The sequence below is a fragment of the Exophiala bonariae genome (assembly GCF_035927105.1).
Source record: "Exophiala bonariae strain CCFEE 5792 chromosome Unknown scaffold_27, whole genome shotgun sequence".
In the NCBI taxonomy this organism is placed as follows: domain Eukaryota; kingdom Fungi; phylum Ascomycota; class Eurotiomycetes; order Chaetothyriales; family Herpotrichiellaceae; genus Exophiala; species Exophiala bonariae.
In genome coordinates, this window is record NW_027042502.1 from 148709 (window position 1) to 176124 (window position 27416).

Below are 27416 nucleotides of genomic sequence, written 5' to 3' on the forward strand. Positions count from 1 at the left end.
AGATTACACGATCACTTTGACGGACGAGCCTTGCGAGGGGTATAAACAACGTGCTCGATAGATTAGTTTGAGAACAAGAAGAAGAGAAAACACCCAAAGTTTTTAGCGAAACATCCACATCGACATTCTAAGACATTGATTTTGAACAGAATCTCGTATGTAAGGACAACCGGCTGTCTCAGGGGAAGGGCTGAAGCGAGCGGCAATCAATGGTTCAATCGACGCCAGAAATTGTCCCTATGCGGGATCTGTAACACCTACCGCCCCAGATAACACGAGCGACCAAGTCAATGGGCATGAAAAGCTCGCATCGACAACGGAGTACGGATAGGTAGTTAGCCTACCACATTGGCGGATAGCCGTTGTCTCAAAAACCCAGTCGGGCACGCGAAACTGTCAAGACTTCTTGGAAGTGTCATGGGGTTGACCTCCGTGCTCCGTGTACTTACACTTCCCCAGATTCTATAGCGTGAGCCTTTGTATCGCTTCTCTGCTTGATGAAACGACTCCGAGGTCCATGGCGCGAGGTTGGCATCGTTGGCGCGACATTGAGAGTCTCAAGAGTCTCGCGCAGCCTTGGCAGGGGGCGATCTTGGGCTAAGCGGTCGAATGGGATAGGGCCAAGATCATTTTATTGGAGTCTTTGACTCAGATGTTGAGTCGAGACCATCCAGATATCGTACTTGGTATCCGTACTCGAGTGAGGTTTCAACAACGATGTGATAGTGTCTTTTATTCGACGTATGCATTTGATGGTTAGAAGCGGTACTGGACGCCGGAGAACGGAGAAACAAACCGCCGCAAGAAGTACTGATAGTTGACACGTCAATGAGTATCCGTTGTCGATTCTACTTTCACTCCTACTTTTACCGAGTACCTCGTAGCTGCACAGGTAGGTACTACTACACTGCCATTTGTCATCCACGTCTTTGATCATCGTGCCAAAATTCGATGGTAACTCGATCAGAGGCTCGTTTGAGTGCCCTAGTCGGTTGTTGAACCCCCTACGAAACATCCACTTGTTTTTCATGTGACCTTCTGCAGCGTATGCATCTGTACTCAGAGCTAAGCTATATCAGGTCTCATGGTCAACGAGACTGTAATATTGTGGCCGGACTTCCGAAGTTCAACTGTCAGAACATTGATGGATGTCGCAACCAGGATCTCTCGATATGTCTACTTTTATCTCCAATACAGTCGCCGGAATGTCTTAAGAACCATCCCATGCAAGCCCTTCAATGAGACTCGAGAGTAACAACGACAAGGGCTTTCTGATGTCGTCCTCATTACCGTATGAAAAGGGTGTTCATGGTACGAGAATGCCTTGCTGCGAGGCAAGCCGGTATTGGGCGCAGCCATCTGCTTCTTCTGGCTAGCAGAGACTGATGTCCAAAAGTCTTTCCACGGGCTCGTTAAGTCTCTACTTTACGACGTAGTCTCTCAAGCCCCATTCATGGTACCAGTAATTTCCCCATGGAGATGGAGGCAGTGTGACTTGACCGACTCAAAAGACCTACTAGTTCGGACAACAACCGAATTTATGGGAGCTTTTGACGCCTTCCTTAATAATAGCTCCGGCTCTTGCAACGTTACTTTCTTTGTGGACGGTTTGGATGGATTTCAAGGGACCTTTCGAGAACAAAGTGCTCTCATCGCCTTTTTGAGAATGATTTCGACTCATAAAAATACCAGGGTATGCGCCGCAAGTCGTCCTTGGCCCGTTTTTTGGGGGCCCATGTTTACAACTTGAGAGACTTACGCATCACGACATTTCGTGCTTTGTGCATGATAAATTGAATGAGAACCCCGAAGTCCGATGTCTAAAGTCGTTTGACTGGGAGGCTTGCTCCGCGCTATCTGATGAAGTTGTCGACAAAGCACAAGGGGTTTTTCTCTGGGTTCACTTGGTTGTTCTTTCACTCGTGCAGGGTTTGGTTGAAGGGGATACAACCACAGAGTTGGTCGCTCGGCTTCGCGAAATACCGGAAGATCTCGAGGAATCTTTCATGAGCATCGGGATGGGAATTGAAAAGAAGCACCGCGCAGAGGCATTTTTACCTTTCAACATTGCGCAGACCATGCCGTCTTCAGATGTACTGTCTTTATCTTTCCTGGCTGATGCCTTCCAAGATTCCAGTGCCTGGAACATGTCTAATGGACAAGAGTTCGGAAATGAAGTGTGGGCCGTAGCTCGTCACCAAGTCGAACAGACGACCCGACGAAGTAATACCAAGTGTAAAGGATTGCTGGAGGTCCACTCGCACAGCGATGGCGGTCTCGAACCGTGGATGAGACCTTTTGCAGTTGATTTTCTACATCGCACTGTGAAGGACTTTCTAGCTTCCAGAGCAATGCCGGATATATTGGACGCATACTCTCCTCCTCAATTTGACGCCTGGACTTTGCTATCTCAAGCAACATTTGCTCAGCTCAAGATGATCGATTGTGTACACGGCAGTTTCAATGCACTTGTTAACATGTTTTTACAGCATCTCAGAAGCTTCGAGGTCGCCACGGGCAAAACTAGTGTCAGTCTGATTGATTATTTCGTTCTCTATGTCAATCCGTGTTTTTGTGACCAGAACAAGCAGGCTGGAAAGTATGACTTCAGCAGCTCCACAATATTGATGGGAATTAAATCTTGACCGGAAAAATATGCTTGCGAGAAGATAAGTACCAGAGTCTTCGATGTCGTTGATATATCCTTCGACCATTCATGGTCCCGCATATTTGGAAGTGAGTTTTCATCAACGAAAAACCACGACCCTTTGATCTTCCATGCTGTCAGACCAGTACCAATGCCCACCGTGATCGCGGCGTTACTGAAAAGAAATCCCTCCATCCAAAACGCCAAAACGCCATCATCAGTACTGCTTGGATATTATTGCTAGAGGTAGCAGTAGCCACCAAGAGCAAAGCATGTCTGGATAGTCATAGGACTGCAGTGGAGCTTTTCATCGAACACGGCTTGGCGTGTGACCACAGCTTCGAACTTCCATGGTGTGATCCCACAATACTCACCGTCCAATCTAGGGGAACCGCGGAGAACCGCTTGTCAGCATATTCAAACAGCTTCGAGACCAGAGCACCGAGAGAGTATCAAGAGTTCGAGTATACGGTTCGAACCTGTACCTGGTTGAGATAGAAATCTGCAAAGAATTCAGAGTATGTCCTCATGATTAAGAGACTATTTCCTGGGTTTTCAGACTTGAAGGTGGCTCAACTTGTCGACAGCAGAAAAAGGTGATGTACGTGTGTTTGTCGATTAGAGAACACTGGTAGCCTGAGTTCAATGCAATCGAGTGGGAAATGAAATGCATCAGATGTGCCCGAGGAGCTACTCATGCTGTGAGGAAGTTCGTCTGTATCGGACCGTCTCAAGGAAGGCCGGCACTCTGTTGGTTGAAAGTACCAACTTTTATTCCAATGTTTGACTATTGTACAGACTTCAGATCTTGTGAATGCTTTTTCCCGGTTCCAGATCTGAGCCATCTGGATATGTTAAAGCTCCACTGCCAACGAGGAATTTGGGCAAGTGATACACCCAAGGACCGTTGAGAAAGTTCTCAAACACAGCTCTCTTCTGCCTTGCGGCTACTGGGTAGGCTTAAGAATTCCTCGGCGGAGTATATTGTGTTATCCTGCCGACTGGTTCCCGAATCAGTCGTGATGCTTGTCACATCAATCGAGCCTTTGTCTACCCGCTAGAGAATTGTTAGCGAGCTGTCCCGCAATTCAAGAAACACGTCTTATCACCTTAAGATGTTGTTTGTGAGTATTCAGCCCAATATCTTGGGAAGCAGCGGTCCCAGCCCCTGAGGAAAAGGGTCCACTCAGCATGTTGGGTACCCTGCGCCTCTTTGTTCTATCTGAGGCATTGGGACTAGCAGCACTTCCGAGAACCTTTGGGAAGTGTTTCCGAAGGAATGGCTTTCCAGCTGGGAGACAGGCACAAATAATGGCGAGATGCACCTCCACTGTCCTGAGCATTTCTTGTGTCAACAGATCTCACCAATCGATGTAAGGAGATCATGGCGCTTACCACCAGACTGCTAGAATTGCGATGTCCCAGGTAATGTCTGTTTGGCCTTCCATTCCAATAGCCAACTTTGCTTTCACGACACTGACGATCAAAGTGCTGGGGCGTTTGTTAGTGCAGATCTCAGTTGCATGATGGACCGGAGTCTGAAACATACAAGCCTCCGGTCATCAAGATAAGGATAACCCCGAGTTTTTGCTTTTTCGGTAGCTGAAGATCTTTCAAAATGAAAATTGGCATGAACAGAAGGATAACATCTGTGAGGATATTCATTACACTTCCAAAGATTGCAATCTTAAGCCAATCGATACACGTCCCTGGGGTGAGATGATCCCAGTTTCTCCCAATGGGTCGGCATACGTATAGCCAGTCGAACGATGAAACCAGAATGTATGAAATAACAATGGCCATGAGAATGAAAATACTAATTCTAAGTTTGCCACGAGGCACAAACCGAAGAAATAGAGTAAGAACCGAGAGCTTGGTGAGCATGATCGAGAGACCGTACAGCGACTTGCAGACTGCAGTAAACTTGGAGCTGTCAGCTGCACCATTTCGAGACTTCTAGAGTGATTGTGGCAAGCCGGCTCGATACCTTTGCAACACCTGGATTAAATGTGCTAAATGGGACATCCCACAAGTGCCGACCCACTCCAAATTCGGTGGCTGGAGCAGTTCAGTCAGTCCTCTGTTTGCCAGATATCAAAAAGACAACTCACTAATGCATGCACACACCGAGAAGGCTAAAGCGAAGCACTAAATGTGTGATGATTGATAAGTGAGACTGGCCCAGGAGTTTTGGATCGAGCATACCCAAGCAATCACCAGCATATCTGATAACGTTAGTCAACGCTCTAGCGGAAGAGAACACCGACACTCTTACAATCATCTGGCCTTCTCTGGCGTGTTATGAAACCAGCAGTATAACATCGCAGTACGACGAATATTAAGGAGAGAACTGAGCAGACAACACTGGTTACAATAACAATATGCGCTTTCGACAGCGGATTGACAAAATTGGGTGTAATCCCAGGAGGAGGAGGAGCTGAGCCGACAACTTGCTGTCGCAGAGCGAGCATCATGCAATGGAAAGAATGGACTGCCGTTCACTGCAGCTGCATTGGTATTGCATCGTCAAAACTGCTACTGCCAGCGATATCCATCATTGCATAGAAGCTTGCCCGATGGGACTGAGAGCCTTTTACACAGCACATAGAACATTGCCAAGGCATAAAGCCCACTCGTCATGGCGAGATCCCAGTCGGTGTCCATGGTTCAAAGTCTTCAAGTCCGTGCATATCGACCGAACCACCAGTTCTGGCGCAATCTGCAGTGTTTTACGGGCTCAGGAGTTCTCCGCTCTGCGCATTGGCTGCTGGAAAAACCTTTCCCTTCGGCATTCAAATATTGGGAGATTCGCGTGGTCATGATCTGTAGAGAGATTTCATCACAAACATGTGGCACAGACACAGCGCCGCCCGAGGACTATTTTCTTGGCCTCGTATGACAGGGAAAACCCTAAAGCGCAGAGGGACGCGCTTAAGAATCACCCAGACATACAAAATCCAAGAGGAGGGATCTGATTTATATTATTGTGGGGGGGCCAAATCGCTAGCAGATCTCCTCGGTGAGTGTTGTTTGGATAGGGTTGGTAGATGTTCAACTCGAAATTTGGGTGTATTCAGTCTGGACCGTTCACAGGCGTACATGTCCTCTGATTGGTAAGGAAATTGAAGATCGATACCGTTCTGACTTTGCTATGACAAAATGCGTCTCGATTTGATGGACAGACGTGCAATCCCGTCTTGGGAGGGTACTGTTTTGCACCATGAGGATTCCTGAGGAAGGGCTCTCATCTCAAGTCATCGATCTCATCCGAATCTGGTTGCCATTTCTGAGCTGAAGAGGTTGTTCGTGAATAAGTGTGAAGTTTAATCCCGATTTCTTATCCCCGCACTTGGAACGTCAACATCGTGCCTTGTGGGATACGAGGTACCGAATTGATCTGCAGCAACCCGACGCCCCGGATCACCGTCTCTCAAAGACCAGGTTGCGTCTATGCTTTCGGGCCAAGCCCTTTGCCACCAAACTAGCGATGTGCACGGGGAAGTTGGTTCGAAACAGCTAGTGGAGGACTACACTGGTGATGTCTTTGAGTCTTACTTCGTAGTTAGCAACAATAAGTCAATTTCCCGTGATAGCCTTCTCTAGCTCTTGGCCATAGAGTTCTACCAGAGTGGAGCTGCACTTAATATTAGTCAACCAGAGGCCGATGGGTGTTATTGTCACAAAATAATGGACAGGGATGCTTTGATCGGAATTATTGTTCTGTTGCCAAAAGAGAAGAAAAAATTGGTGAATACCTACTACGCCAAATTCCATCACCCTAGCATTTCTCCCGGCATGTCCAACAAACTTATTGTCCAAACATAACACTCTTCGGCAATAGCGGAGGCATAACTTTCCAAGAGTCAATTACCGGATCGTTATCATAGACCTGAGCCCCCCATATTCAGCCCTTCGCTCTCTCCCACCAAGCAGCGAAGTTGGCAGGGACGAGGTTGTCCCTATCACCCCGATCTCCTTACCAAAGTCGTACGTCCAAGGCACGGTGCAAGACAGATTGTCAAGCTTCGGCGTAGGCTCGTCGAGGACTTTCCCCAGAATCATACGCTGTGATTCCTGCGTCACGCCCGTGAGAAAGTGGTCCGCGTTACGGAAGATCAAACTCTGGCTGTTGGCCAGGTTCTTCTCTCGGAGCGGGATGATGTATCCATGCAGAGCGTCCATGTAAATGTCCATTTCTGTTGCAGTGCTGGAGCCTCCCGTCTGATCACGCTAGATCGCGGCGGCGAGCGCGGCGTTCATGACCTCGAGCGTCGCGCTGTTGTGCTCGGGCGTGCTGATGTCAATGTCCCGGTACCATCCTCGCGTCGGATCAGAATTCTGGTAGTCGAGATCGTCTTTACGATCCAGGTATCTATCGCCAACAATCGGCATCCCATTCGAGACGGTGAACGGTAGAAGTGGGTCGCCGCGCCGGTCAAGAATCGGAGCAGGTTTAGATGTCGCGGGGGCCACCGGGGCTGCCGGGGCTGCCGGAGTGCTGGGAGATGTAGATGTCGTTGACTCACCCCGAGTCCTTCGCTCCCAAGTGACCCCGAGGTCGAGGGGCTCGATGGTGCGCTGGGGTCCATACTCATCATCAAAGCTGGATCCGTGTCGGACGAGTCGCTGCTCATCAAGGGATTTACGCCTTTCGCTTCCTCTGAACAGGCCAAATTACCAAGTTTTGTGGCTCTGAGCCATTGCTGGGGTCCTCATGGTTTGTCCCTCAATTGCAAAACTACTGTTGCCACGTTTGCGGAACGGGAGTCACATGTCCAAAATCTGTCGCTACCTTAAAACTTCCGGGACGCGATCCAAATTGCTCGAAGATTCGATGGGCGATATCTGTGGATCGATTCATTGTGCATCTTACAGGACTCAACCGCTGATTGGAAAGACGAAGCATCCAAAATGGGTGCGATATACGCACGATCCGTATTGACAATCGCTGCTGGGTGCGGTTTGATGGCGTCGTTATCTGTACTGACTCAGAGGAAAGAGATGATTTTTGAGCACTAGACGTGATGGCGAATAGCTCGTACATATTCAAACCATGGCAAACTATGAAGGTCCTTGATCTGGGCTGCCTAGGTACCCGATGCGTGTATGTAGGAATTTCAGGTGCCAATTGCTTGGCTTCCAAGGGTTTGATGAAGCTGAAGCGCTCCCAGTTTCATCAAAAATATCGCAATGTTATAATAGGGTCAAGCCTTCTTAATGAGGCTAAGTGCCCGGCTAGCTTGGGTTAGATTCGCCTACAGGCGGCCTGACACCATTTCGGCTAGTTCCTCGGCCCCCGGTTCAAACACGTTCTTCCCCACAGAACAACCGACTTCACCGTTCCTCTTCATCACAATCATCATCGAGCCTAGCCCCGATGGTGGAAAACGCTAGAAGAGCCGTCTGATCTGACATCGCTTAGCAACTCAACACATCAGGACCATGTCGGATCACGGAAGTGAGGAGGACTTGTCGCTGGCTGGCGAGCCTGACAGCAAAAGCTTGTCTCGACGGCAGAAGATGAGTGCAGCTCGACTTGAACGAAGACGAGCCGTGGACCGCGAATCTCAAAGAGCGACTCGGGCTCGGACCAAGGCATATATCGCGAACTTGGAACAGACCATCTCTGCTCTGGAGAAGAACAGCAACAATGAGCAGACGGCAACTCTGATGAAACAAATCCAGCAGAAACAAGCTGAGATTGACCGATTGAACGCTCTGGTCTCCAGTGTTCAAAAACTGTTATCGCCATCATCTGCTGGTAACCTCGAAAGTTGTGAGTGGATGCCTCACTTCAAGCAAAGATTTCATCCTCAGTTGGACGAGGTACTAATTATGTGCTTAGCGACCGACTCTCAGGCTGATGAAGTCTCAACTACAGCCTCGGAACATTTCGGTCCGCCAAGTAATGGGACGCAGTTGCCTCAGACGTCGGCACCACAAGCAGCGTCTGTGGAAGCGACGTCCCGCAAAACTACCTCGCTGACAGCGTTTGATAACTCTCTACACTGCAGATACGGCAGTAGGAACTATCTGGGGGCTCTCAATACGTCCATTGAGTTCGTGCAGGGGCATTCACGCTCATTCACATGTCCCACTTTGACCCAATCTGTGGATGATGATATTGCAATTCGAGCAGTCTTTCACGGCTGGGAGGCAGTTGAGGACAAGTACGATCTTGACCTTGGTTGGCAAATGTTGAAAGCACTGGACAAGGGCCTTTACAACCGGTCGGAGCCCATTGTTAGGCTCGCACACATCAGACTTGTAAGAGACACATTGATTCATAAGACCTATGGCCAACTACCGACTCGGCGTCCACTGCCAGGATACATGACCCCGACCGACACTCAGAAAACTATTGGTCATGCGGCTATAGCCGATTATTTTGCCTGGCCACAAGTTCGAGACTATCTGATTCTCACCAAGACCACTGTAAGTAATGAAAGAAGATCAGCTTGGTTCGCGACCAACCTACGTTTTGACTGGCATTACGAACTCAGAGACGTGTGCAGGAAGCACAAGGAAACAGGGACATACGCCTATTCGGAACTCTTTGACCGAAGTTTTGAAAGCTTATTGAACTGGTCTGTCGCACCAGAGTTCTATACCGATGCCTCAACGTCACCCTACCTGCCGGCCCGTAGAATTCCGATATCGGTTGATGGACTTCGGCTCTCTCGTCAACCAACCTCATCGCATGTCATCGAATGGCCCGAAGGACAACAGGATGACGAGGAAGCCGCACTGACGCCGTTGCCGCCAATTCCGACGTCAGCACCACTAGGCACTAATCTCAAGAGCACATCACAAGTCATTCAGGCCTCAGACCCTTTTTACGCCCGACTTGCGGATTGGCCAGAGATGAACTACATTACCTCCTCAGAATTCGGCTGGACTGGTTGAAGATACATCTCGAGCTAGCTTTTTGCCTTCCTTGTTAGTCTCAATGCATGTTGTGCTATCAAATCACGAAAAATGACAACCTCTGTGGGAAGATTGAGCACCGGGACCAGCTCCAATGGCTTCCATGAAGCGATTTGCGATTGTTTTACAGTCATCTCTATATCTTCATGCACCGCTGAGAATACGGATATTCCAAAAGAACCGATTACTATTCATCGACCGAGCACCTTTTTCAATACATCTCCAAGCTTTCGTTCAGCATTTGAAGGCATACCCCACGAACGCCAAGCAACGAAGCCATCGGGACGGACCAGTACTGCTCCCTTTGGTGAAATACCGGCAGCATATTCCCATTGACCGTCAGGCGCTACCAGCTTACTCTCGCGACCAACTACATATGCATCAAGTTCAACCTTCAACAGTGTTGCCACAGATGAAACAGCGTGGCACCACTCTTTGCCCTGTGTTCCGGCCATAATGACAAAATTTTTGGTGAATAAATCGAGGGTTGATATACGGAGTCCATTGCGCTGGACCCAAATGTGCGGAGCCCGAGACCCGGCGTTTCCGCAAAGCCCAAGAGCCCACGCTGGACTAGGGAGGAGGCCAGCAATCTTATGGAGAATAGGCGTGGTATCGTCTTCATCAATTGCTCGAGATGAATAAACATAACCATAACCCGCAATTCGTGGGAGTCTGCGAATGAGTGCCAGTATCGAGGGGATACTCTTCTTCAATGAGATTAGGCCATCCTCGCGAGATGCTGCCCCGGATTCATCTGAGACGAGACGTCCAATGGGAAGACGCTCGGCGTCATAGGTCTCCAAAAGGGTGGGGGCTGCTTGTTCATGCAGCACAGCTGCCAACTTCCAGGCCAGGTTGTGGACGTCTGCAATACCAGTCGTCGCACCTTGACCACCCCAGGGTGGCATCTGGTGAGCGGCGTCTCCAGCAAGAAACACCCGCCCATGCTGAAATGCTTCCGCAACTCGGACAGTGGGTTCCCAAGGCAAAATACTCTCGATCTCAATTTCGATATCCGATAGTCCGAGAGCCAGTTTCAGTAACTTCTCACAATGCTCCGGAGAAAAATCCTCGACTTTATTCTTTCGCGGATCATATGAAAGATGAAATATCCACCGATCATGGTTGTTTATAGAGGTGAACAAGCCTTTGACTGCAGGTTGGTCGACAAGGCACATACTGAATTTTCTTCCACGGACAAGCTCACTCAAGTCTGCATGGAATAGGACACTGAGGAGATGCCCAAGTGTCCCCGCGCCGGTGGTCTGCACACCAAGAATCCGCCGAATCGGACTATTTGCGCCATCTGCTGCAATCAAATATTTTGCATTGACAGTTGTCATAGAACCAGTGTTGCGGTCGCTTAGGGTTGCGGTGACCCCGTCTGAACCCTGATCAAAACCGATGCACTCCGTGCTGAACTGGACCGCGCCCCCTCGGTCACGGACCGCGGAGAGTAACACAGGCTCAATCATATCTTGCGTCCCACGGGCACCCTCGACCGGACCGAGATAGCTGAAATATGCCGCACCAGGAAGGAGGGGTGTACCCTTGTCTTCTTTCCGAGGATGAGACTCAACCACTTCCACCAAGGAGGAGCCCTGATATATTCCAAAACTGGGAGCAAGAGCAGCCCCTGCAGCACGAACCGCTTCATCGATTCCAATACTGCGGTACAACTCCATTGTCCGCCGATTGAGGCCACGTGCTCGAGGATGTGTGGATGTTCCGGATCGCCGCTCAACCACCAGCGACTTCACACCATGGGCGGAGAGGAAGAGAGAGGCAGAGAGCCCAACTATGCCTCCACCAACGATCAAAACGGGAAACCGAGTATCTGACATGATTTGTTTCAAAAGCTGCTCAACATAAAAGTCGCATTGCACCTATTCACGGCGAGGTGAACCATCTATTGCTATAGATCATACAATTTATTTATGCACGAGGAAATTGATGTCCCCAGAGGATGGACGGGAGGTTGCAATATATGTATTCAGCAGTAGGCTGAACACTATCCTAATCAGGCTGATCTCGCCGCGCTAGGCCTGCGGATTGACAAGCTTATCCCGCGCTTGTGGAGCATTACTGGTACTAGATGCTAATGAAGACGGGCGCGCCAACCTGTATTTGGAAATCCAAACTCCTAACAGGTGGTTCCCAAAGCGCTGCGTAACATATCTATCCCGACACCCCGCCGCTCCCTCCTTCAATGTTTCAAACTCGTCATCGATGGCAGACTCATAGCCCTAAAGTCGACGAAATCAGTCGATATGCTTTATATCCCTCACTACCGAAGGAACAACACCCAGGCTCCAGTATATCCACTCTAGCTAGTTCAGATGACATGACCGAACATTGTGAATCGCTGGCTACGTATTCGGGTTCAAGCTTTAGGGCGGCAGCACTCCTAAGATATTCAGAAAGCGCTAAGAGCACTAGTTCCCCGAGCCGAATTGTTAACGTCTACCTTTAGCATCAGGTCAAGTTTCCACTATCGACTCTCTGCGGTCGCACGTAGCTCACAAGCAGTGTCAGTAGGTTTGCATTCAACTCTGTCTCTGAGAAAGTACGAAGTATGGCTTCTAGACCAGACTCCCTCACTCTGAAACTTTCCACGAATACTCCCACACTGTCATAATCAACCACAGTGAACGACAATTCCCCCTCCCTAATCAACAGCCATGTTCAAGAAAGCCCTCCCAAGCAGTCCCAGTGCCGTGCGCAATGTCCGCAACGCCGGAGCAGCATTCATAGCGATGGGCTCCTCGGCGGCGCTGTTCTTCCACTACGTGATCACCTACGCTGTGAGTTGACAACACAACAAAGCTTTTCCATCACTTCCAACAAAGTACTAATCCTGTTCCCGATTCTCTCCAAAAACAGCCCTGCGACGGCCCATCTATGTATCCCACGATCGCCAGCGGGCTCTCCTACACGATCTACTCCCCCCGCCACCGACGCGGCCGCAACATCAAAGTCGGCGACGTGATATTGTTCGACAATCCCATCTTCCTGCAGCAGGGTGCGTTGAAGCGCGTCATCGGCATGCCCGGCGACTACGTCGTGCATGATCCGACGCAGAGCCCGACCGTCGGCGGCGCGCCCGTGCTGGGCATCACGGATGCAGAGGACAGTACTGCGGCGGTGCACCGCCGTGAGGAACCCGTTATGGTCCAAGTCCCTGAAGGCCATGTTTGGTGCGCCGGTGATAGTCTCTCGTACAGTCGGGACTCGAGGTTCTATGGCCCTGTGCCCATGGCGCTGATCAAGGGCAAGGCTCTCTACAATGGAGATGGGTGGTTCAATTGGACGTCGCTGAGGACACCACAGTTGGTGCCGCCCGTGAAGTATGATACAGGACCTGATTGAGTTGTCACGACGATTTCTACGTTGCATTCGAACACAAAAGAGTACGGAGATTGTCGAACAGCTCTTTCTCAGAGTCTTGGTAAACTGTACAGAAGATTACATTGGATGAAAAATGTTCTAATATACAACTCCCACCACACGAGCCATCTACCTGAAGCTGGAGGGATTGCGCCTCTTGTACGGCAATGGCTCCACCTTCTTCCTCTTCAATTCGAGATCGCCACCCTCGAGACCAGCTCTGGCCATGACAGCAGCAGTGTTCTCGTCCCACGTGGCTCGGAACAGGGAGGCCGAGATCGGTTTCAGGAGCTTCTGTCGGCTCATAAAGCTGCGCAGGGAGAACCCATCACGTTGGACCATTTTGGTTGCAGCTGCCACGTCAATGGGGATATTGTCCTTCTGTTGCAACACAATAATCGACAATCGGTGGTATGGACTGCCCTTCTGGGCATGTGGTGGTAGCCATGGCAAAAGCACTTGTGAGGTGGTCGCAAGGCCGGCGAGGTCAACGGTAGGCTGCACCGGGGAGATTTGTATGTTGGAAGCCAGGAAATGGCATCTTGAGTCAAAGCTGTCGGTTTCAAAGTTTGGCACATCTGGGTCAATGATGGCAATGGTGACTGTTTTCTCGCCCTTTTCGAATGCCTGGAGGGTGAGTCGGGGGGGCTGTTCACTCGCCAGGGATGGGACGAATTCTCCAGGTGGATAGGTGCGCTTGCCGAAGGTAATCTTGATGTCCAGGATCGGGTCGACCGCTGGAACAACGTCGGGTATAACCTTCATCTGGTTGATTCTCTGAACCTGGACTTTTCGTGGGTACTCTTGCCATTTCTGTTCGGCAAGATATCTGTAAATGGGTTTGCTCATGTCACCTATAGTCGTTAGCCATCGAAAATAGCAGTGGACCAAGATATTATACCTTTTCCATCTTCGAACCGTCTCTTGACGTTAGGATCGTTGATATCGGCCAGAATCTTCAATTTTTGGAGTTCGGCTTCCATGCTTCTCAGCCTTCGTTGCTTGGCCGCCTCTCCGCCTGGAATGGTGTTCGAATCAAGCGAGTTCAGTCTTGTGATACGCGCTCTTTCCACTTCGATCTTCTTGACCTTCTCTTCTCGATCCGCGACCAGGACCTTTCTCGCCTCCTGAAAACACTGGTATGGCAGTTCATCGAAAGCGATGCCAGGGGATTTCGCAATGGCGGCCCTTCGTCGTCGTGAGCCAATCAGTTGCTTTCCAGATCGGATCAATCTCCGTTCGAGGCGAGGTACGTAGGCATTGAGAGGGTCGGGGTTTTGATAGTACGAGGGTTGCTTCTGGGCCACGGCTTCCTGAAGGTTTGCATGAGTTGAAGAGAGGCTGCGGAAGGCCGTGGTCGGTTTGGGTGCTTCGATGGTCAATGATCTTAGGGAATGGAGCAGAAGGGTACTTGGTGCCCTCGATGGTGCCATCTTTGATCTGGCGGATAGCACCAGCTCGTTGGTGAACGCGGTGTTACTATGCTCTCGCACCTGTCTTGAGGCCGAAAAGTTGCAGATTCATGTCGGCCATCGGAGCTCTGAATGCTTGGCGGTATTCTGGCATCTCGCTATCGAGCTAGCAGCGCTAATACAGATCAACGTTACACTTATTGGCCACCCTTCAGCCTAGTGCTAATGATCTACTAATGTTCCATGTCGCAATTTCAATGTGATTCCGAAGGCCAATGTTATTAGACTCGGGCGGTCGCAATATCAATATTAGGAGCTAAATGATTCTATGTAGCATCGACCGCACGTGGATGTGTTCCTCGTCTGCGTTATCTTCTGGGGTCTCACTCTGGCTTAGATGGTGGACGGGCCGAAGCAAGTAACAGCAAAGTTGATTTTGTCGTTGCACCAGACCGAAGCGTGACGGCCTTGCACCGTGCTGCTTGGGCATATAGAGGCATTTTCGACCGCGTTTCCGATGGCACGTCGCCTCCAGTCGCAGTTCAACGGACTCAATATGCTTTGCTCGGAACCAAGATACCATGTACGAATTGCTCCAGCATTTCGGAGCATCACCAGTCCTTGTCAATGCCCAGGCAAGTGATACGCTTGGTTGTAGGACGGCATTGCACTTCGCTGTCGAACGTCGCAATGTAGGAGCTATTGAACTATTGTCGGACCATGCTTTTGATGTGAGGATCAAAGACATCGATGGCAAGACAGCCCTTGAAGTTGCCATTGTAAGCGCTCAACATCCCAGCTTCCAATGTGATGGACCACGTAATTTGACCCCGCTGCCTGGCAGAAGATGGCATTGCAATATCTGTGCAGACCATGATCTTTGCGGCGCTTGTCACGATACGTTGCCGTTCACGCCCTCAGACCACGAATACAATGAAATAACCTTGAGCGCAAGCTGTGTAGCGGCCTCCAGTAAGAGCCATTGGCAGGCGAATATGTCATCAGCAATACCAGGTCTGGGAAGAATTATCGATCTACTGTAAGGTAGACAGGACTTTGAGACAGCGCAGAAAGCGGTGGAGAGTCTTCAAATGATCGGGGACATGGTTACAGATCATGTGTAAAACAACACACCTCTTTAGTGGAACTGACGAAGAAACTGACAATGGGTACACGATTCTTCCTCCAGCTTGCACATGGTCAGGATCAAATTCGACAACTGTCCAACTAGCGGACCATATCTAGCAGATCTGGCAGAGTCTTTGTGGCAGCACCTTCCTCAGTCAGACCAAATTTGACACATGCGTACACGACCTCGGTGAAGACATCGTCCATGCGGTATTTGATCTGTCCGTTATTCAACTCACGATCAAGTAACCATCATGGCACCCTGGTAATCTCCATCAAAGGCACACCACCATCGCGAGCACCTTTCTTCACATTAACGCAATCTTTGACAATGTGTCGGAGGATCTTCCATTCAGCCAACTCAAGGAGGATCGTTCCGAGGCTATATAAATCCATGTGTTTCTGAAATGAGTTGGACCGATCGCCTAGGGTGGGTGGGTGCCTGGAAATGTCTGCCTCTGGGTCCGAGGATGGCTGCTCTGAGATCTCGGTAGGTGAGTCCTGGCGCAAGAAAGAAAATCCTGTGATGTATGGCTCTGCCCATGTGCCGTTGCTCTCAAAGAAGAGCACATTCTCAGAGCGCAGATCCTTGTGTAGCCAGCCGGCAGTGTGCAGGATGAGCACCGTTCAGCATAGTTGTCGTGCTATTGTGAGACGTGTTGTTACGCTGGGAGACTTCATTGCCATGTTTTCGCGGATGAGATCGTGTAAAGATCTTGGAGGCGGTAAACGGGGAGGAAGGCCAACTCTCTCATTGTTGTTCGAGTCCGCTATTTTGAGAGGATCATTGCCACCTTCAGAAACACGAGTCTATTGAAGGATATTTGTCTGTGTTGGGCTTGAACTCTGACATTGCCCAAAGCTGGGATAGCGGTCAACAAAAATAAATCGCTCCTCTTCCTCCAGAGATACAATGCACTGTAGAGTATGGAAGGTCGGGCTTTTAGGCTTAGCTAGCAGGAAGACAAGACTCTTGACTCGAGACACCAGCTTCCCTTTCATCCTGGGGGCCACGTATTTTTATTCCAGTCAAATCGGATGGTTGTCGCAGAGTGCGCAGCTCGTGTCGATGGTAGGCAAGCTGTTGGACACGTTGATTAACAAATCCCTGTAAAGCCTGGGCAGTTCCATTAAGGGGGTGCTTCGTCCTACAGCCATATCCGCCGGGTCTAGGTCATTGGTTTCAATGCGAGTCGCCTTGAGATCCGCCGCAACAGACAAATCGTTGCCAGTCCCCATCTGCCCTGACTCAGGCTGCAGCTTTAATGCCCGCAACTCACCCAAATCCCTACTTATCTGCACCACCCTGGTAAACACATCGAGTATCTCCGCCGAAGAGTCTTCGCACTGTATGGGGTCCAAAAGCGCCTAAAGTCCATTGACCAGTGTGCGGACATCCAAGACCATTCCCTCAAAGTTCTTCCTGTCCACGCCAGCCCACCACACACGTTTGGGCAGGTGGTTATTGTCCTGGATCAATTTCACACAGGTGAGAATCCGCTGCCGGAGACCGTCGGGGACGAGCTTTTGCATGAGTCCTGTCGGAGTCTTGATCACGCCTCTACCTGGTGCCGTTCTAAACGTCAAAGGGGTGAAAGCCGTAGAAGTCGAGTGTCTACCCGGCGGCTCCTGGTTCACCTATATTGGGGGCCAAATCCAGCATCATCCCTGACCAGAGCCTCGTGTAAATTCTGGACGAGCGAATTCACAAAACGACACGAATTCATTTTTACGGTGCGCCTGAAACCTGTCTTTATCCGTTCTTTGTGAACCCGACGATATCCGACGAGCCGACTTGCGGATAGATCAGGGATATTGGTGAATGACGTAGAGATCTGAGGATGTGGGCGCTTTGCTCAGTCATCAATGAGCTCAGCCAACTAAACTTTCACCCGACCAATGCCCCTTACCTGTTCCAAATTAAGGCTCAAATCTTAGGAGACACCCATGCCTGCTTTCAGTCAAGACGTTCGCAAAGCTCTACTAGCGCAGCTGGTACGATGTAGGTCTCCACATGTCTTGCCAGGGCGAGCCTGGTATTTTGCAAACGCAGTTGCTTGTCAAGGACAGAAGCGGCGGACCCGTCGGGACGATGGCAGGTGCGACTGCCATCTACGGACGTTATGTAAACATCTTAAAGATGCACGAAGTCTTCAATCACGTCGATGACAATAACCGTTCAACTTACTCTCATGATGCCGTTCCTCGCTTTCCCCTTGGAACCTGTTTCAGCGAGATCTTAAGTAAACCACTTTACATATTGGTTGACGTGGTTCAGTGACCCGCAGACAAGGCTGTCAGCAACCCCAAACTCGGATAACAGACGTGCCAGAGACTAACGATAAAATGGACTCGGAAAGCGAGTCAGAGGCGCCGAAAATGCCATTTTTCAAAAAATTGGTTTCGAGGGTAGACATTGATGTGTCTACTGTTTTCATGATGCTCAAGTATGCACACAAAGCCAGCGCATGACAAAGCTAACATGAGACAGAGGAGCAATTGCCCCCACCCTTGGATTGGCTGCGTAAGTGAATTCACATCATCTTGTTTAGTTCATACTGACTGGTATAGATACCAGAGTGATCGCTTCGCCGCCGAGTATACCACTCAAGGATATCTGATATCAATCATCGCAATGCTTTCCCTGCCAATTCTACCACGAGCAAAATTTGTCCAAAACATCACTGTCACTGTATTGAGTACATGCTTTGCAGCTGCCATTTCATTGTTGCAGATCCAATGTGCTGTCGCGGCTCGCCATTCCTCAGGACACCCAGTTTCATCCTCTACAGGGTCTTCAGGAAGTCGTGAAGCTCATGGATATAACGCCGCCGCCCATGCTACAGCAGGAGTTTGGCTGTTCTTTCATTTATACCTCTCCAACACCATCCGGGCGTATAGGCCACAGCTGCTCCTCATGACAATACAGTATTGCGTTTTCACCCTGATTGTCTCCACATACGCACCTACCTTCCCAACCATGGGAGCTGGAATGAATTTTATCCAGAGATTATTAAAGGTGTTTCTGACTGGGCAAGCCCTCGCTACAGGAGTAGCGCTGTTCATTCTTCCAATTTCATCAAGAATGCTATCTTCTAAACAGATGGTTGGAGTACTCAAGCTGCTGGAAAAATCATTATCAATCCATTCAGCCTATCTGCACGGGATCACCACTCATCGCGCCCACGACACAGATACGTTCGATGATAACGGATTTGCAAAAACTACAGCGAACAATCCCCAGGGATTGGCGTCAATTGAGAAAGCAGAGCAGGACGCAAAAAATCTAAAATTGTCTCTACAACAAGCATCCCAGTTGTTTGCGCAACTCAAGATTGAGATCAGTTTCGCAAAGAAGGAAATTGGATGGGGTAAACTACTACCAGAAGATTTCACACACATCTTCACTCATATACGACAGATCTTGCTTCCAGTTGCAGGGCTGTCGACTTTTGTGGATATCATGCAGTCAGTGAAACGTGAAAAGTCGGAAGCTGAAAACCTTATAAATGACACGAATACTATTGAAGCCATTCGACGACTTGAAGCAGAAGAATGGCGAGAATTGATTGTAGAATCTCGTGGCCCTTTTCAGGAAGTCAAAGCAGCCCTTGTTGGTGGTCTAACTCACATCACATACGTCCTTGAGTTGGCTCCTCGGCCGAAAGTTACCGTCAAAGACATCGAAAACGGTGCACAAAATCCACCATCTCCAGGGGATCCTGCCTTTGCCGCTTACCTGAAGGCAAGAGTTGATGCATTTCGAGAGCACCGAGAAGGCACCGTACAAAGATGGTGCGAAAAGAAAGGGATCGATGTCCCTGCCAAATTCTGGGAAGAACCGTCCGCTCATCTCAGGTTTCAAGAATCAGTCACCTTTCAAGAAGTCGTTCGCCAGAAGCAAAACCATCAGCAGTTGTATCTGGCGCTCTATCTCGAATCTCTCCTAAATTCTGTTGGGAAAGGAATACTTGACATGGTTCTTTTTGCAGATTCAAAGGTTCAAGATGGAACTATGGCCAAAAACAGATTCATCTTCCCTGGCTGGAGACGAATTCATAAGCTGCTCCAGAACTCCTTCAAAAGCATCGACGCAGGGGAGACTCTTCCACACAGTAACGCGTCAGAGATCTTTGTACGGGTGGGTGATGCATTGTCCGGGTCAAAGGACCCAGAACATCTTCCTCCGGTCGGATGGTATCAGCGGACGACCAACTATCTCCGGATCATCCCTGAATTCCTAGGATCAGCAGAGTCTGCATTTGGGTTCCGAGTGGCAGTGGCAGGCATGTCTCTTAGTGTTCTCGCATACCTTCGTCAGACCTCAGAGTTCTTCAAGGAACAACGTGGGTTATGGGCACTCATCATGATAGCCATCTCGATGTCACCGCATGCTGGAGCAGGCTTGCAAGGCCTACTCGTCAGGAGTCTTGGAACATTTATTGCGACAGTGGCGTCGATTGCAATTTGGTACATGGGAGACCAGAAACCTGCAGCCATTCTTCCTCTTTGCTACATCTACTTCGCCGTCTGCCTCTATTTTGTTTTCAGGCGACCAAAACACTTGATCACGGCAGTCATCTCTATCGTGACTGTAATCCTCATCATCGGCTATGAGTTGCAAGACAAGAAGCTGGGGACCCATCTGCTCGAAACCAATGGGCAGAAATACTACCACATCTATCTACTCGCACCATATCGACTCGTGACAGTCCTTGCAGGTCTCGCTGTAGCATTCATTTGGACATACTTCCCGTACCCAATCACAACGCACTCTACACTTCGAAAGGATCTGGGTGATACCCTCTTCCTTATGGCGAGGTATTACTCTAGCACCCACGCTACAGTCGAACACAAACTTCGACATGGCGCCTATAACTCTCTGCAAGACAAATCCAGCCCGATCCGCAAACTCGATAGCGAGCGAACGAAGCTTTTCGGGAAAATGCTTGTCATGATGAACCGCCTACGCGAACACTCCATGTTCACACGCTACGAACCAACCTTTGGTGGCCGATTCCCGCGCGAAACCTACGACGAACTAATCATTCATCTGCAGAGCCTGTTCAACTACATGGTACTGATCAACTACTCGTCGCAAGCATTCTCTCCCGACCTATCTACAAACAACGGCTCGACAGAAGAATCTCAATGGGTACGCGACTTCCGGGCGGTGACAGCGTCCTCACGCATCACGTCCCACGAACTCACGTCGACGCTGGTCCTCGTGTCCGCGAGCGTCTCGAATGCGCAGCCCTTACCACCGCACATCCGGGTCCCTCGCCCCGTCGACCTCGCGGACCAGCTCGGCGCCATCGACCCCGGCATTCTGAGTGTCAAACATATCCGAGAGCCGTGCTATGCCGCGTTCGCGGTACTCGAGGTCGCGAGTATTCTCATCATGCTCGAGATGCAGCAGGTACTGCGCAAGGTTAAGGAGTTGGTTGGGGAGGTGGATTTCTCAGTTCATTTCCTTTGTGATGAGTTGACAACGCATGGTTCGGATACGAGTCGGTCAAGTCTTTTGGACATCAACTTGAAGGCGACAAGCAGTGAAGGGGGAGCACTAGGAGCGAGTGACGAGAAGGGAAAGGCTGATTGATTGGTTGATTGATTGATTATTGAGCGAGCGAATGCCTCTCCCGTTGACTTGTCTTGATGATAGAGTGTTTCCCGTCCAAGACCCAAAATTTGTCTTTTAGCCATGCGATAATTATTCCACATGAATGACTGCATATATTTTCGAGTTCGCAGTAACCGACGAGTATCCCAGCCGTAGCTCGAGCGAGGCTATGTAGCAGTGGGACCAATTTCTCATGAGATGTATATGTTATGCATATATCTAACACTTGAAATTCCCTGATACATTAACCAGTCAGCATCGGATACTCATCCCTTCAAGTGATTTCCTGCGTCATGCCTTTTCGGTTTCGGCCCACTACTGGACTAAAGTGGTCGAACCGTGGAACCTCGCAGCATATCTAAGACTACAGTGATGAGGAAACCAGTGGAGATCAATGATATCCTTGTTCTGTCACTGGGAGAATGCAACTATCGTTGGCGCGGCGGGTGGTAGGAACGACACGTGTACTAGAGGATCTGTTGGCTGTCGTTCTGGTTCTTCTTTTCGATTATGTGTTGGACTGGTGTTGTTGTTGATGATGGCGTGGTTGATTATCATTGAATGGTTCTGCTTCACCCCCTGTGCGGGTCATGATAAAAGAGCGATCCGTTCAGGGTCAGGGCAGAGTCTTTGGGTTGGCTTATGCATAGGTAGCTGGGTAGGAGATATATGATCAGGTCCCCCTGTTTGTTACCAAAGGTTGATATTGACATGCAAGCGGATATGGATCACCGCGATGTCATGATGTACATTTGATAAACGAAGTACATACAATACATACATACAATTGGGACACTAGGAGCTTTGAACCTACACCTTGCTTTGCCTTGCCTTTGTTTTCGCTATCCTTTGCCTAGCCTAACCTGTTTCGCTGCCTGTGGTATCCCATGGTTATCGTCAAAGGTAAAAACAATCAAAAACTCAAATGCCGCACACCTGCGCAGCAATGATTGCTAAAGGCTGTTCGGCCGACACCGAAAACACCATGCAATGAAGAAATCCGACCTAGGTCCAGCCATAGATACTCTCGCTACACAGCCAAAGTGGGTGGATGTGAAAGTGTACATCATGTGATTACCTTTATGATATCATAAAACCTGGTGGAATAAAGGATCCGCCCGCGTTCCGCAAAATCGTCACATCTTGTTGATGCAAGGTACAGAGGTATCACACCATTCCTGACCGACACAAGTTTCTCTCCAGAGTATGATGGACAGAGAGACATGATAAATAGTATCGCTCTATTACTTGAACATAGAATCAAAGTCGATGTCCATGCTTTCCATATTGTCCATATTCATTATGCCATCATCGACAGCATCGAAATTCATATCGTTATCATTGAGGAACTCGTCAAACTCATTTGGCCCCAAAGTTGGAAGTCCAAAGTCGTTTGCGCTCATATTGGCGCCCACTGCAGGAGCTTGAGGTTGCTGCTGAAGAGAGTTTGCGCCAAAATCCAGAGTGTCAATTCCTTGCGTCCCATTCATATTGATACCGCCCAGATTGAAACTGTTGTCATCTCCACTTTGGTTTGCGTAAGACTCTAGGCCGGGGAGTAGTGAAGTCAAGGACGAATCTTGGGCGGCTGCCGCAGCTGTCGGGTCAACATCGAATTCATTACCCATACCCATATCGAAGCCCATGTCTCCGCCGGCGCCGTCGATCATCTCATTTCCAGATGGTTCTCCAAACATGGATACAAAATTGAAATCTTCGTTGCCGCCTGCCGGTGTATCTTGTGGCGTTGCCCTTGGGTAGTCCTCTAGAGTTAATGATTGTGTAGTCAATGGCTCCGAGATAGACATGGGTGCAGGTGGTGGGACTTGGATAGGCGCTGGAGGTTTCTGCTGCGGCTTTGGTTTTGTGGGCGCGACGGCTGATTGGGCCTTGATATCTTTCGATAAAGATGGTTTCCTATTTGTACCTGCCGGAGGCGGGGCGGGTTGTGTTTGAGCTTTATCAGCGGGCTTCGGAACGGCAGGTTTTTCGAGAGGTTTGGGGAGCTGTTTGGGGGTAATGGGAGGTGCGGATGTAGTAGGGGCGGTGGTAGCGGGAGGTTGCTGTTCGGCTTGAACGGCTTGGGAGGGTTCCTCAGGTTCGGCGGTCTTTACGCGCTTGGAGGCATGGTCTTGTAAAGAGTCTTGAGTCTTGTCTTGACTGTCTTTGATGTCGTCGAGCTTTCTTTTCGCAGAGACAGCGGCATTCTCTTCTCTTGCTTTGGCTTCCCTACGCTCCTTGTTTAAAGCAAGTTGCCGTTCCAGATACCATTTGGCGTCCAACAGTTGGATTTCACAATCATCTAGAGCATCCTGGAATTTCTTTGCGGTCTCGGCCAAGACGGCTTTTGTGGATTGCGCGTAGTTGAGGGGATCTTTCATGACATAGGCAATGCGCGTGACAGAGCCATTGAACATACCCTCAACCGTTTTGACCGGATCGTAAGGAGGTTTTACGGTGGACATGATGGCGAAGAAGACAAGATGATTGTGCGCTTGCCGTTGCGCTGCAGCAGAAGGAAAGAGAGGACCTGCGAGGGACGATTCCGTGTGTGTCGCGTAGTGAAAGTCATTCAGAAAAATGCCGAGAGAAAAGTCGGGGGCACGGTAGGGGCGCGATGGTTAGCGTAGGAGTAAAAAGGTGAAGCCGGAGGAGAAGGAAGTCGAAATGAATGAATGAACGAAAGAAAGAAAGGAAATGACAGGTTTCAGGCGGGTGGTGGTGGTGGATGACGGGTGAATACGATACGAGTTCTGGACTTGGACGTGAACTTGGTGTCAGTAACAATGAACGGTGGGAGAAAGCGGAGGGAACTCGAAGGGACATGGGCTGGGGTGGATCACGCAAGATCTGCAGACGACGAAAGAAGGGCCAACATGGCCATCAGGCATCAGACAGACACCAGGAGCCCTCGGCCCCGGCTTCCCACAACGGCGCAGCCAAATCTGTCAAGGGTCCTGGCGTGTTCTGGTTAAGGCTTTGGTTAAAGTACTAGAGACACAGTGGCTGACTAACCGTCCAACAGGGATGCTCATGGGAGGGGCGTTAGTTGAGGCAACCCCCGGAAGTTTAAGTACGGCACTGCGGATAAACTTCGACATGAAGAGACTCGTACGGATACTTGTGCAGGTGCTTCCTCCAGCGGCTCCTGTCAGTTGCACCTTTCCCCGTCTGTTCGTTCTGTTCCAGGCCGGGGGAGTGAGTGACTGAGAATAATATCCTGTGCGTACTTGGCACTCCGGAATATCTACACGGAGACTTATCAACTGCAGTGTCCCTTTGTGAGCTTAACGCTTAACGCTGGTGCGGCGGACGGATACACAGCCCCGAGAAGCTATCCGTACGAGTAACTGTTCCATGGTTGTCACCAACGCCTCCCCAAGGTCGTACCCGGGACTCCAACTTCTACAACCTGAGGTCGAGTTCTTAATTAATTCTTCTTGCTATCCCTCTTATTAACTTACAGTGGTATCTAAACTTCTTCCATCCCATCTCCCAACTTCCACCTCCCCTCCCACCTTCTTCTCACCTCGTTCTTTCCCTTTTCCATTTCTTCCATCTTCCTCATCTTGTCGCTTGGACCTTTGTGCATTGCAAGTTGGGCGTTGGCATCAAAAGATTCGAGCGATTTCTTATCCTCTCTGTCTCTGTCTTTTTCTCTCTCCATCTCTCCATCTCTCTATCGATTACTTGCTCCGAGTCCGAGTCCTCCACGCTTCCCTCTCCACTAGTTGGTTGCCGCCTGCGACACCTCTTCTCACGCAATCCCTCTAGTACCACCTCATCCCCATTTCTCTCTGCTCTTCCTCTCCAATCTCAATTTCATCTCTCCTCCATCGCCAGCCTTCTCTTTCCTCGCTTCGCCGGCAACTTCCTTGACACGTCCTTGCTGTCAATTACTCGGATTCACTATTCATCTTCTACTTAGCGCCGCGTCTTGCTGGGTTGGCCTTGAGTTTCTGATAGCGAATTGTCCAACTTCTCTTGTTTGAAAGCGATTTCCTTGATCCCACCACTCACCTTCCACCTCCACTCTGTCCGCCAACCATCCACGACCAATCATCATCACCGTAGCCACCTCGTATCAAATGGCCGAAAACGTTCCTCCTCCTGCGCTGCCTCAGCAGTCTCCGGCCACGGCAGCCCCTCCAGGCTACGAACAACCACCTGCGAGCAATGGCCACACTAGCGCCCCCATGGGTCCTCCTGCTCTTCCACCCATGGTAATTCCTCAGAACAATAACCCTCTTCCCACTGCTGTCGATCCCGACTCTGCCTTGTCGCCTGGTGGCCAGATCAGAAGAGCTGCACCTGAACCCAACAAGCGCGCTCTTTATGTGGGTGGCTTGGATCCTCGAGTCACCGAAGATGTACTGAAACAGATATTCGAGACGACTGGCCACGTCGTCAGTGTCAAGATTATCCCAGACAAGAATTTCAATTCCAAGGGCTTCAACTATGGTTTCATCGAATACGATGATCCCGGCGCCGCTGATCGTGCTATGAACACCCTCAACGGCCGCCGAGTTCATCAGGCCGAGATCAAGGTGAATTGGGCATACCAATCCAACACCATCAGCAAGGAAGATACCTCCAACCACTTCCACATTTTTGTTGGCGATCTGAGCAACGAAGTTAATGATGAAGTTATGTCGCAAGCCTTTTCTGCTTTTGGTTCTGTCTCTGAGGCTCGAGTCATGTGGGATATGAAGACAGGTCGATCACGTGGTTACGGATTTGTCGCCTTCCGTGACCGCGCAGAGGCTGAAAAGGCCCTGGCTTCTATGGATGGCGAGTGGTTGGGCAGTCGTGCCATTCGATGCAACTGGGCAAACCAGAAAGGCCAACCTTCCATCTCTCAACAACAAGCAATGGCAGCCATGGGCATGACCCCTACCACACCATTTGGCCATCACCATTTTCCTACCCAAGGAGTACAATCTTACGAGATGGTGGTTAACCAAACTCCCACCTGGCAGACCACTTGCTATGTCGGCAACTTGACACCCTATACCACTCAAGCCGATCTGGTTCCACTATTCCAGAATTTTGGTTACGTTGTGGAAACTCGTTTCCAATCGGATCGCGGCTTTTCCTTCATCAAGATGGACACCCATGAGAACGCTGCGATGGCCATTTGTCAGTTGTCGGGCTACAATGTCAATGGCCGTCCATTGAAGTGCTCTGTAAGTTGACCCTCTTGTGGCATGATGTCCAAATGCTGACAGAATTAGTGGGGCAAGGACCGCCCACCGACTGGCCAATTTGACACCTACTCCCCTCAGACATCAATCGGCTCAGCCACCACTCCAAGTGCCTACAATCCGGCCTCGCCATATTTCCCGCAATACGGTGGGCCAAACCCTATCACGCCACAAGGTATGTTGAACCGTTGTTCTCTCCGAATATGGCTAATCTTGTTCAAAGGCCCTAGTCCTGGTGGTCGCCCTAACTGGGATGGGAACCACCTCGTCAGTCCCTATGCCCAGAGCCCACAGTCGGCATTTCCTCAAGTGCCACCTTCTGCTGGTGGATATGGACGAGGTCAAAATGCCCCAGGTGGGCTGTACCAACCCCAACCATCTTTTGGAAACAACTATCCTGGTTATCAGACATAAGGTATTGTTACAGAAGGATTTCTAGTTTTTGATCAGGTTGATTCTGCTATTGAGCGATTTCGATGTGCTTTATGGAAACTTTGTGACCTGCTGAGGGAATCAGATTAATCCGGAAGGACTTGCATGAGAGCAGGAGTAGTGACTGCTTAGTAGGAAGAATCGGGAATTTTGTAGTTTTGAGGCAGGGACTCGGTAGTCCACTGGATACCCATCACCCGCGTAAAAGATGACTTAGTTTGCTTATCTATTTATCTTGACACTGACATCAACCTTGACGTTGATACCGACACTAAAAGTACGAAGACAGGGGGATGACGTTGGCCGGTGCAGGAGGGGTAGCTTGACATACCTATAGATAATAGAAGCACCGACATTCAAGACTTGCTCGGCACTGTCAGGCTTCAGCCTCGTGGACTTGTGGCTTCCGCCCTGCATTTCATCAACCCCACCTCCTTCCCGAGAATCGCGAACTGGCGGCACAAGCCGTGCCAAGTCCACCTAGGTCGTGCAAGGTTCACGCTTTTGCCCTGAGGGGTTCGCTCAAATGCCACCTCGGAGCTTGTCAACACCACAACTGAGGAACCAAGTAAATAACAAATATGAGAACTCCGCTTGGATAATGATCAGAATATCGCGTTGCTTAGTTCAGAAGATGCAACCCTCTGAGCTAC

The 27416-nt window shown here is 49.9% G+C and overlaps 9 protein-coding genes across 9 annotated transcripts; 5 read left to right on the plus strand and 4 right to left on the minus strand.

Moving 5' to 3' along the window:
* Positions 1-2006: 2006 nt before the first annotated feature.
* Positions 2007-2645, plus strand: LTR84_006967 (uncharacterized protein; the record flags this gene model as incomplete). The annotated part of the gene is made up of 1 exon (XM_064850523.1): positions 2007-2645. One exon carries the CDS (start codon positions 2007-2009, stop codon positions 2643-2645), a length of 639 nt encoding a protein of 212 aa, XP_064702592.1.
* Positions 2646-6877: 4232 nt separating this feature from the next.
* Positions 6878-7508, minus strand: LTR84_006968 (uncharacterized protein; the record flags this gene model as incomplete). The annotated part of the gene is made up of 2 exons (XM_064850524.1): positions 6878-7307; positions 7390-7508. 2 exons carry the CDS (start codon positions 7506-7508, stop codon positions 6878-6880), a joined length of 549 nt encoding a protein of 182 aa, XP_064702593.1.
* A 581-nt stretch (positions 7509-8089) lies between these two features.
* Positions 8090-9553, plus strand: LTR84_006969 (uncharacterized protein; the record flags this gene model as incomplete). Its single annotated transcript, XM_064850525.1, has 2 exons — positions 8090-8423; positions 8493-9553. The coding sequence occupies 2 exons, from the start codon at positions 8090-8092 to the stop codon at positions 9551-9553; spliced, it is 1395 nt and encodes a 464-aa protein (XP_064702594.1).
* Positions 9554-9765: 212 nt separating this feature from the next.
* LTR84_006970 (uncharacterized protein) lies at positions 9766-11421 on the minus strand (the record flags this gene model as incomplete). Its single annotated transcript, XM_064850526.1, has 1 exon — positions 9766-11421. One exon carries the CDS (start codon positions 11419-11421, stop codon positions 9766-9768), a length of 1656 nt encoding a protein of 551 aa, XP_064702595.1.
* Positions 11422-12258: 837 nt separating this feature from the next.
* LTR84_006971 (uncharacterized protein) lies at positions 12259-12946 on the plus strand (the record flags this gene model as incomplete). The annotated part of the gene is made up of 2 exons (XM_064850527.1): positions 12259-12381; positions 12461-12946. 2 exons carry the CDS (start codon positions 12259-12261, stop codon positions 12944-12946), a joined length of 609 nt encoding a protein of 202 aa, XP_064702596.1.
* Positions 12947-13093: 147 nt separating this feature from the next.
* Positions 13094-14397, minus strand: LTR84_006972 (uncharacterized protein; the record flags this gene model as incomplete). The annotated part of the gene is made up of 2 exons (XM_064850528.1): positions 13094-13818; positions 13866-14397. 2 exons carry the CDS (start codon positions 14395-14397, stop codon positions 13094-13096), a joined length of 1257 nt encoding a protein of 418 aa, XP_064702597.1.
* Positions 14398-17850: 3453 nt separating this feature from the next.
* On the plus strand, positions 17851-21106 carry LTR84_006973 (uncharacterized protein; the record flags this gene model as incomplete). Its single annotated transcript, XM_064850529.1, has 3 exons — positions 17851-17951; positions 17996-18028; positions 18076-21106. The coding sequence occupies 3 exons, from the start codon at positions 17851-17853 to the stop codon at positions 21104-21106; spliced, it is 3165 nt and encodes a 1054-aa protein (XP_064702598.1).
* A 1265-nt stretch (positions 21107-22371) lies between these two features.
* Positions 22372-23592, minus strand: LTR84_006974 (uncharacterized protein; the record flags this gene model as incomplete). The annotated part of the gene is made up of 1 exon (XM_064850530.1): positions 22372-23592. One exon carries the CDS (start codon positions 23590-23592, stop codon positions 22372-22374), a length of 1221 nt encoding a protein of 406 aa, XP_064702599.1.
* A 1623-nt stretch (positions 23593-25215) lies between these two features.
* On the plus strand, positions 25216-26745 carry LTR84_006975 (uncharacterized protein; the record flags this gene model as incomplete). Its single annotated transcript, XM_064850531.1, has 3 exons — positions 25216-26313; positions 26362-26506; positions 26555-26745. The coding sequence occupies 3 exons, from the start codon at positions 25216-25218 to the stop codon at positions 26743-26745; spliced, it is 1434 nt and encodes a 477-aa protein (XP_064702600.1).
* Positions 26746-27416: the final 671 nt, after the last annotated feature.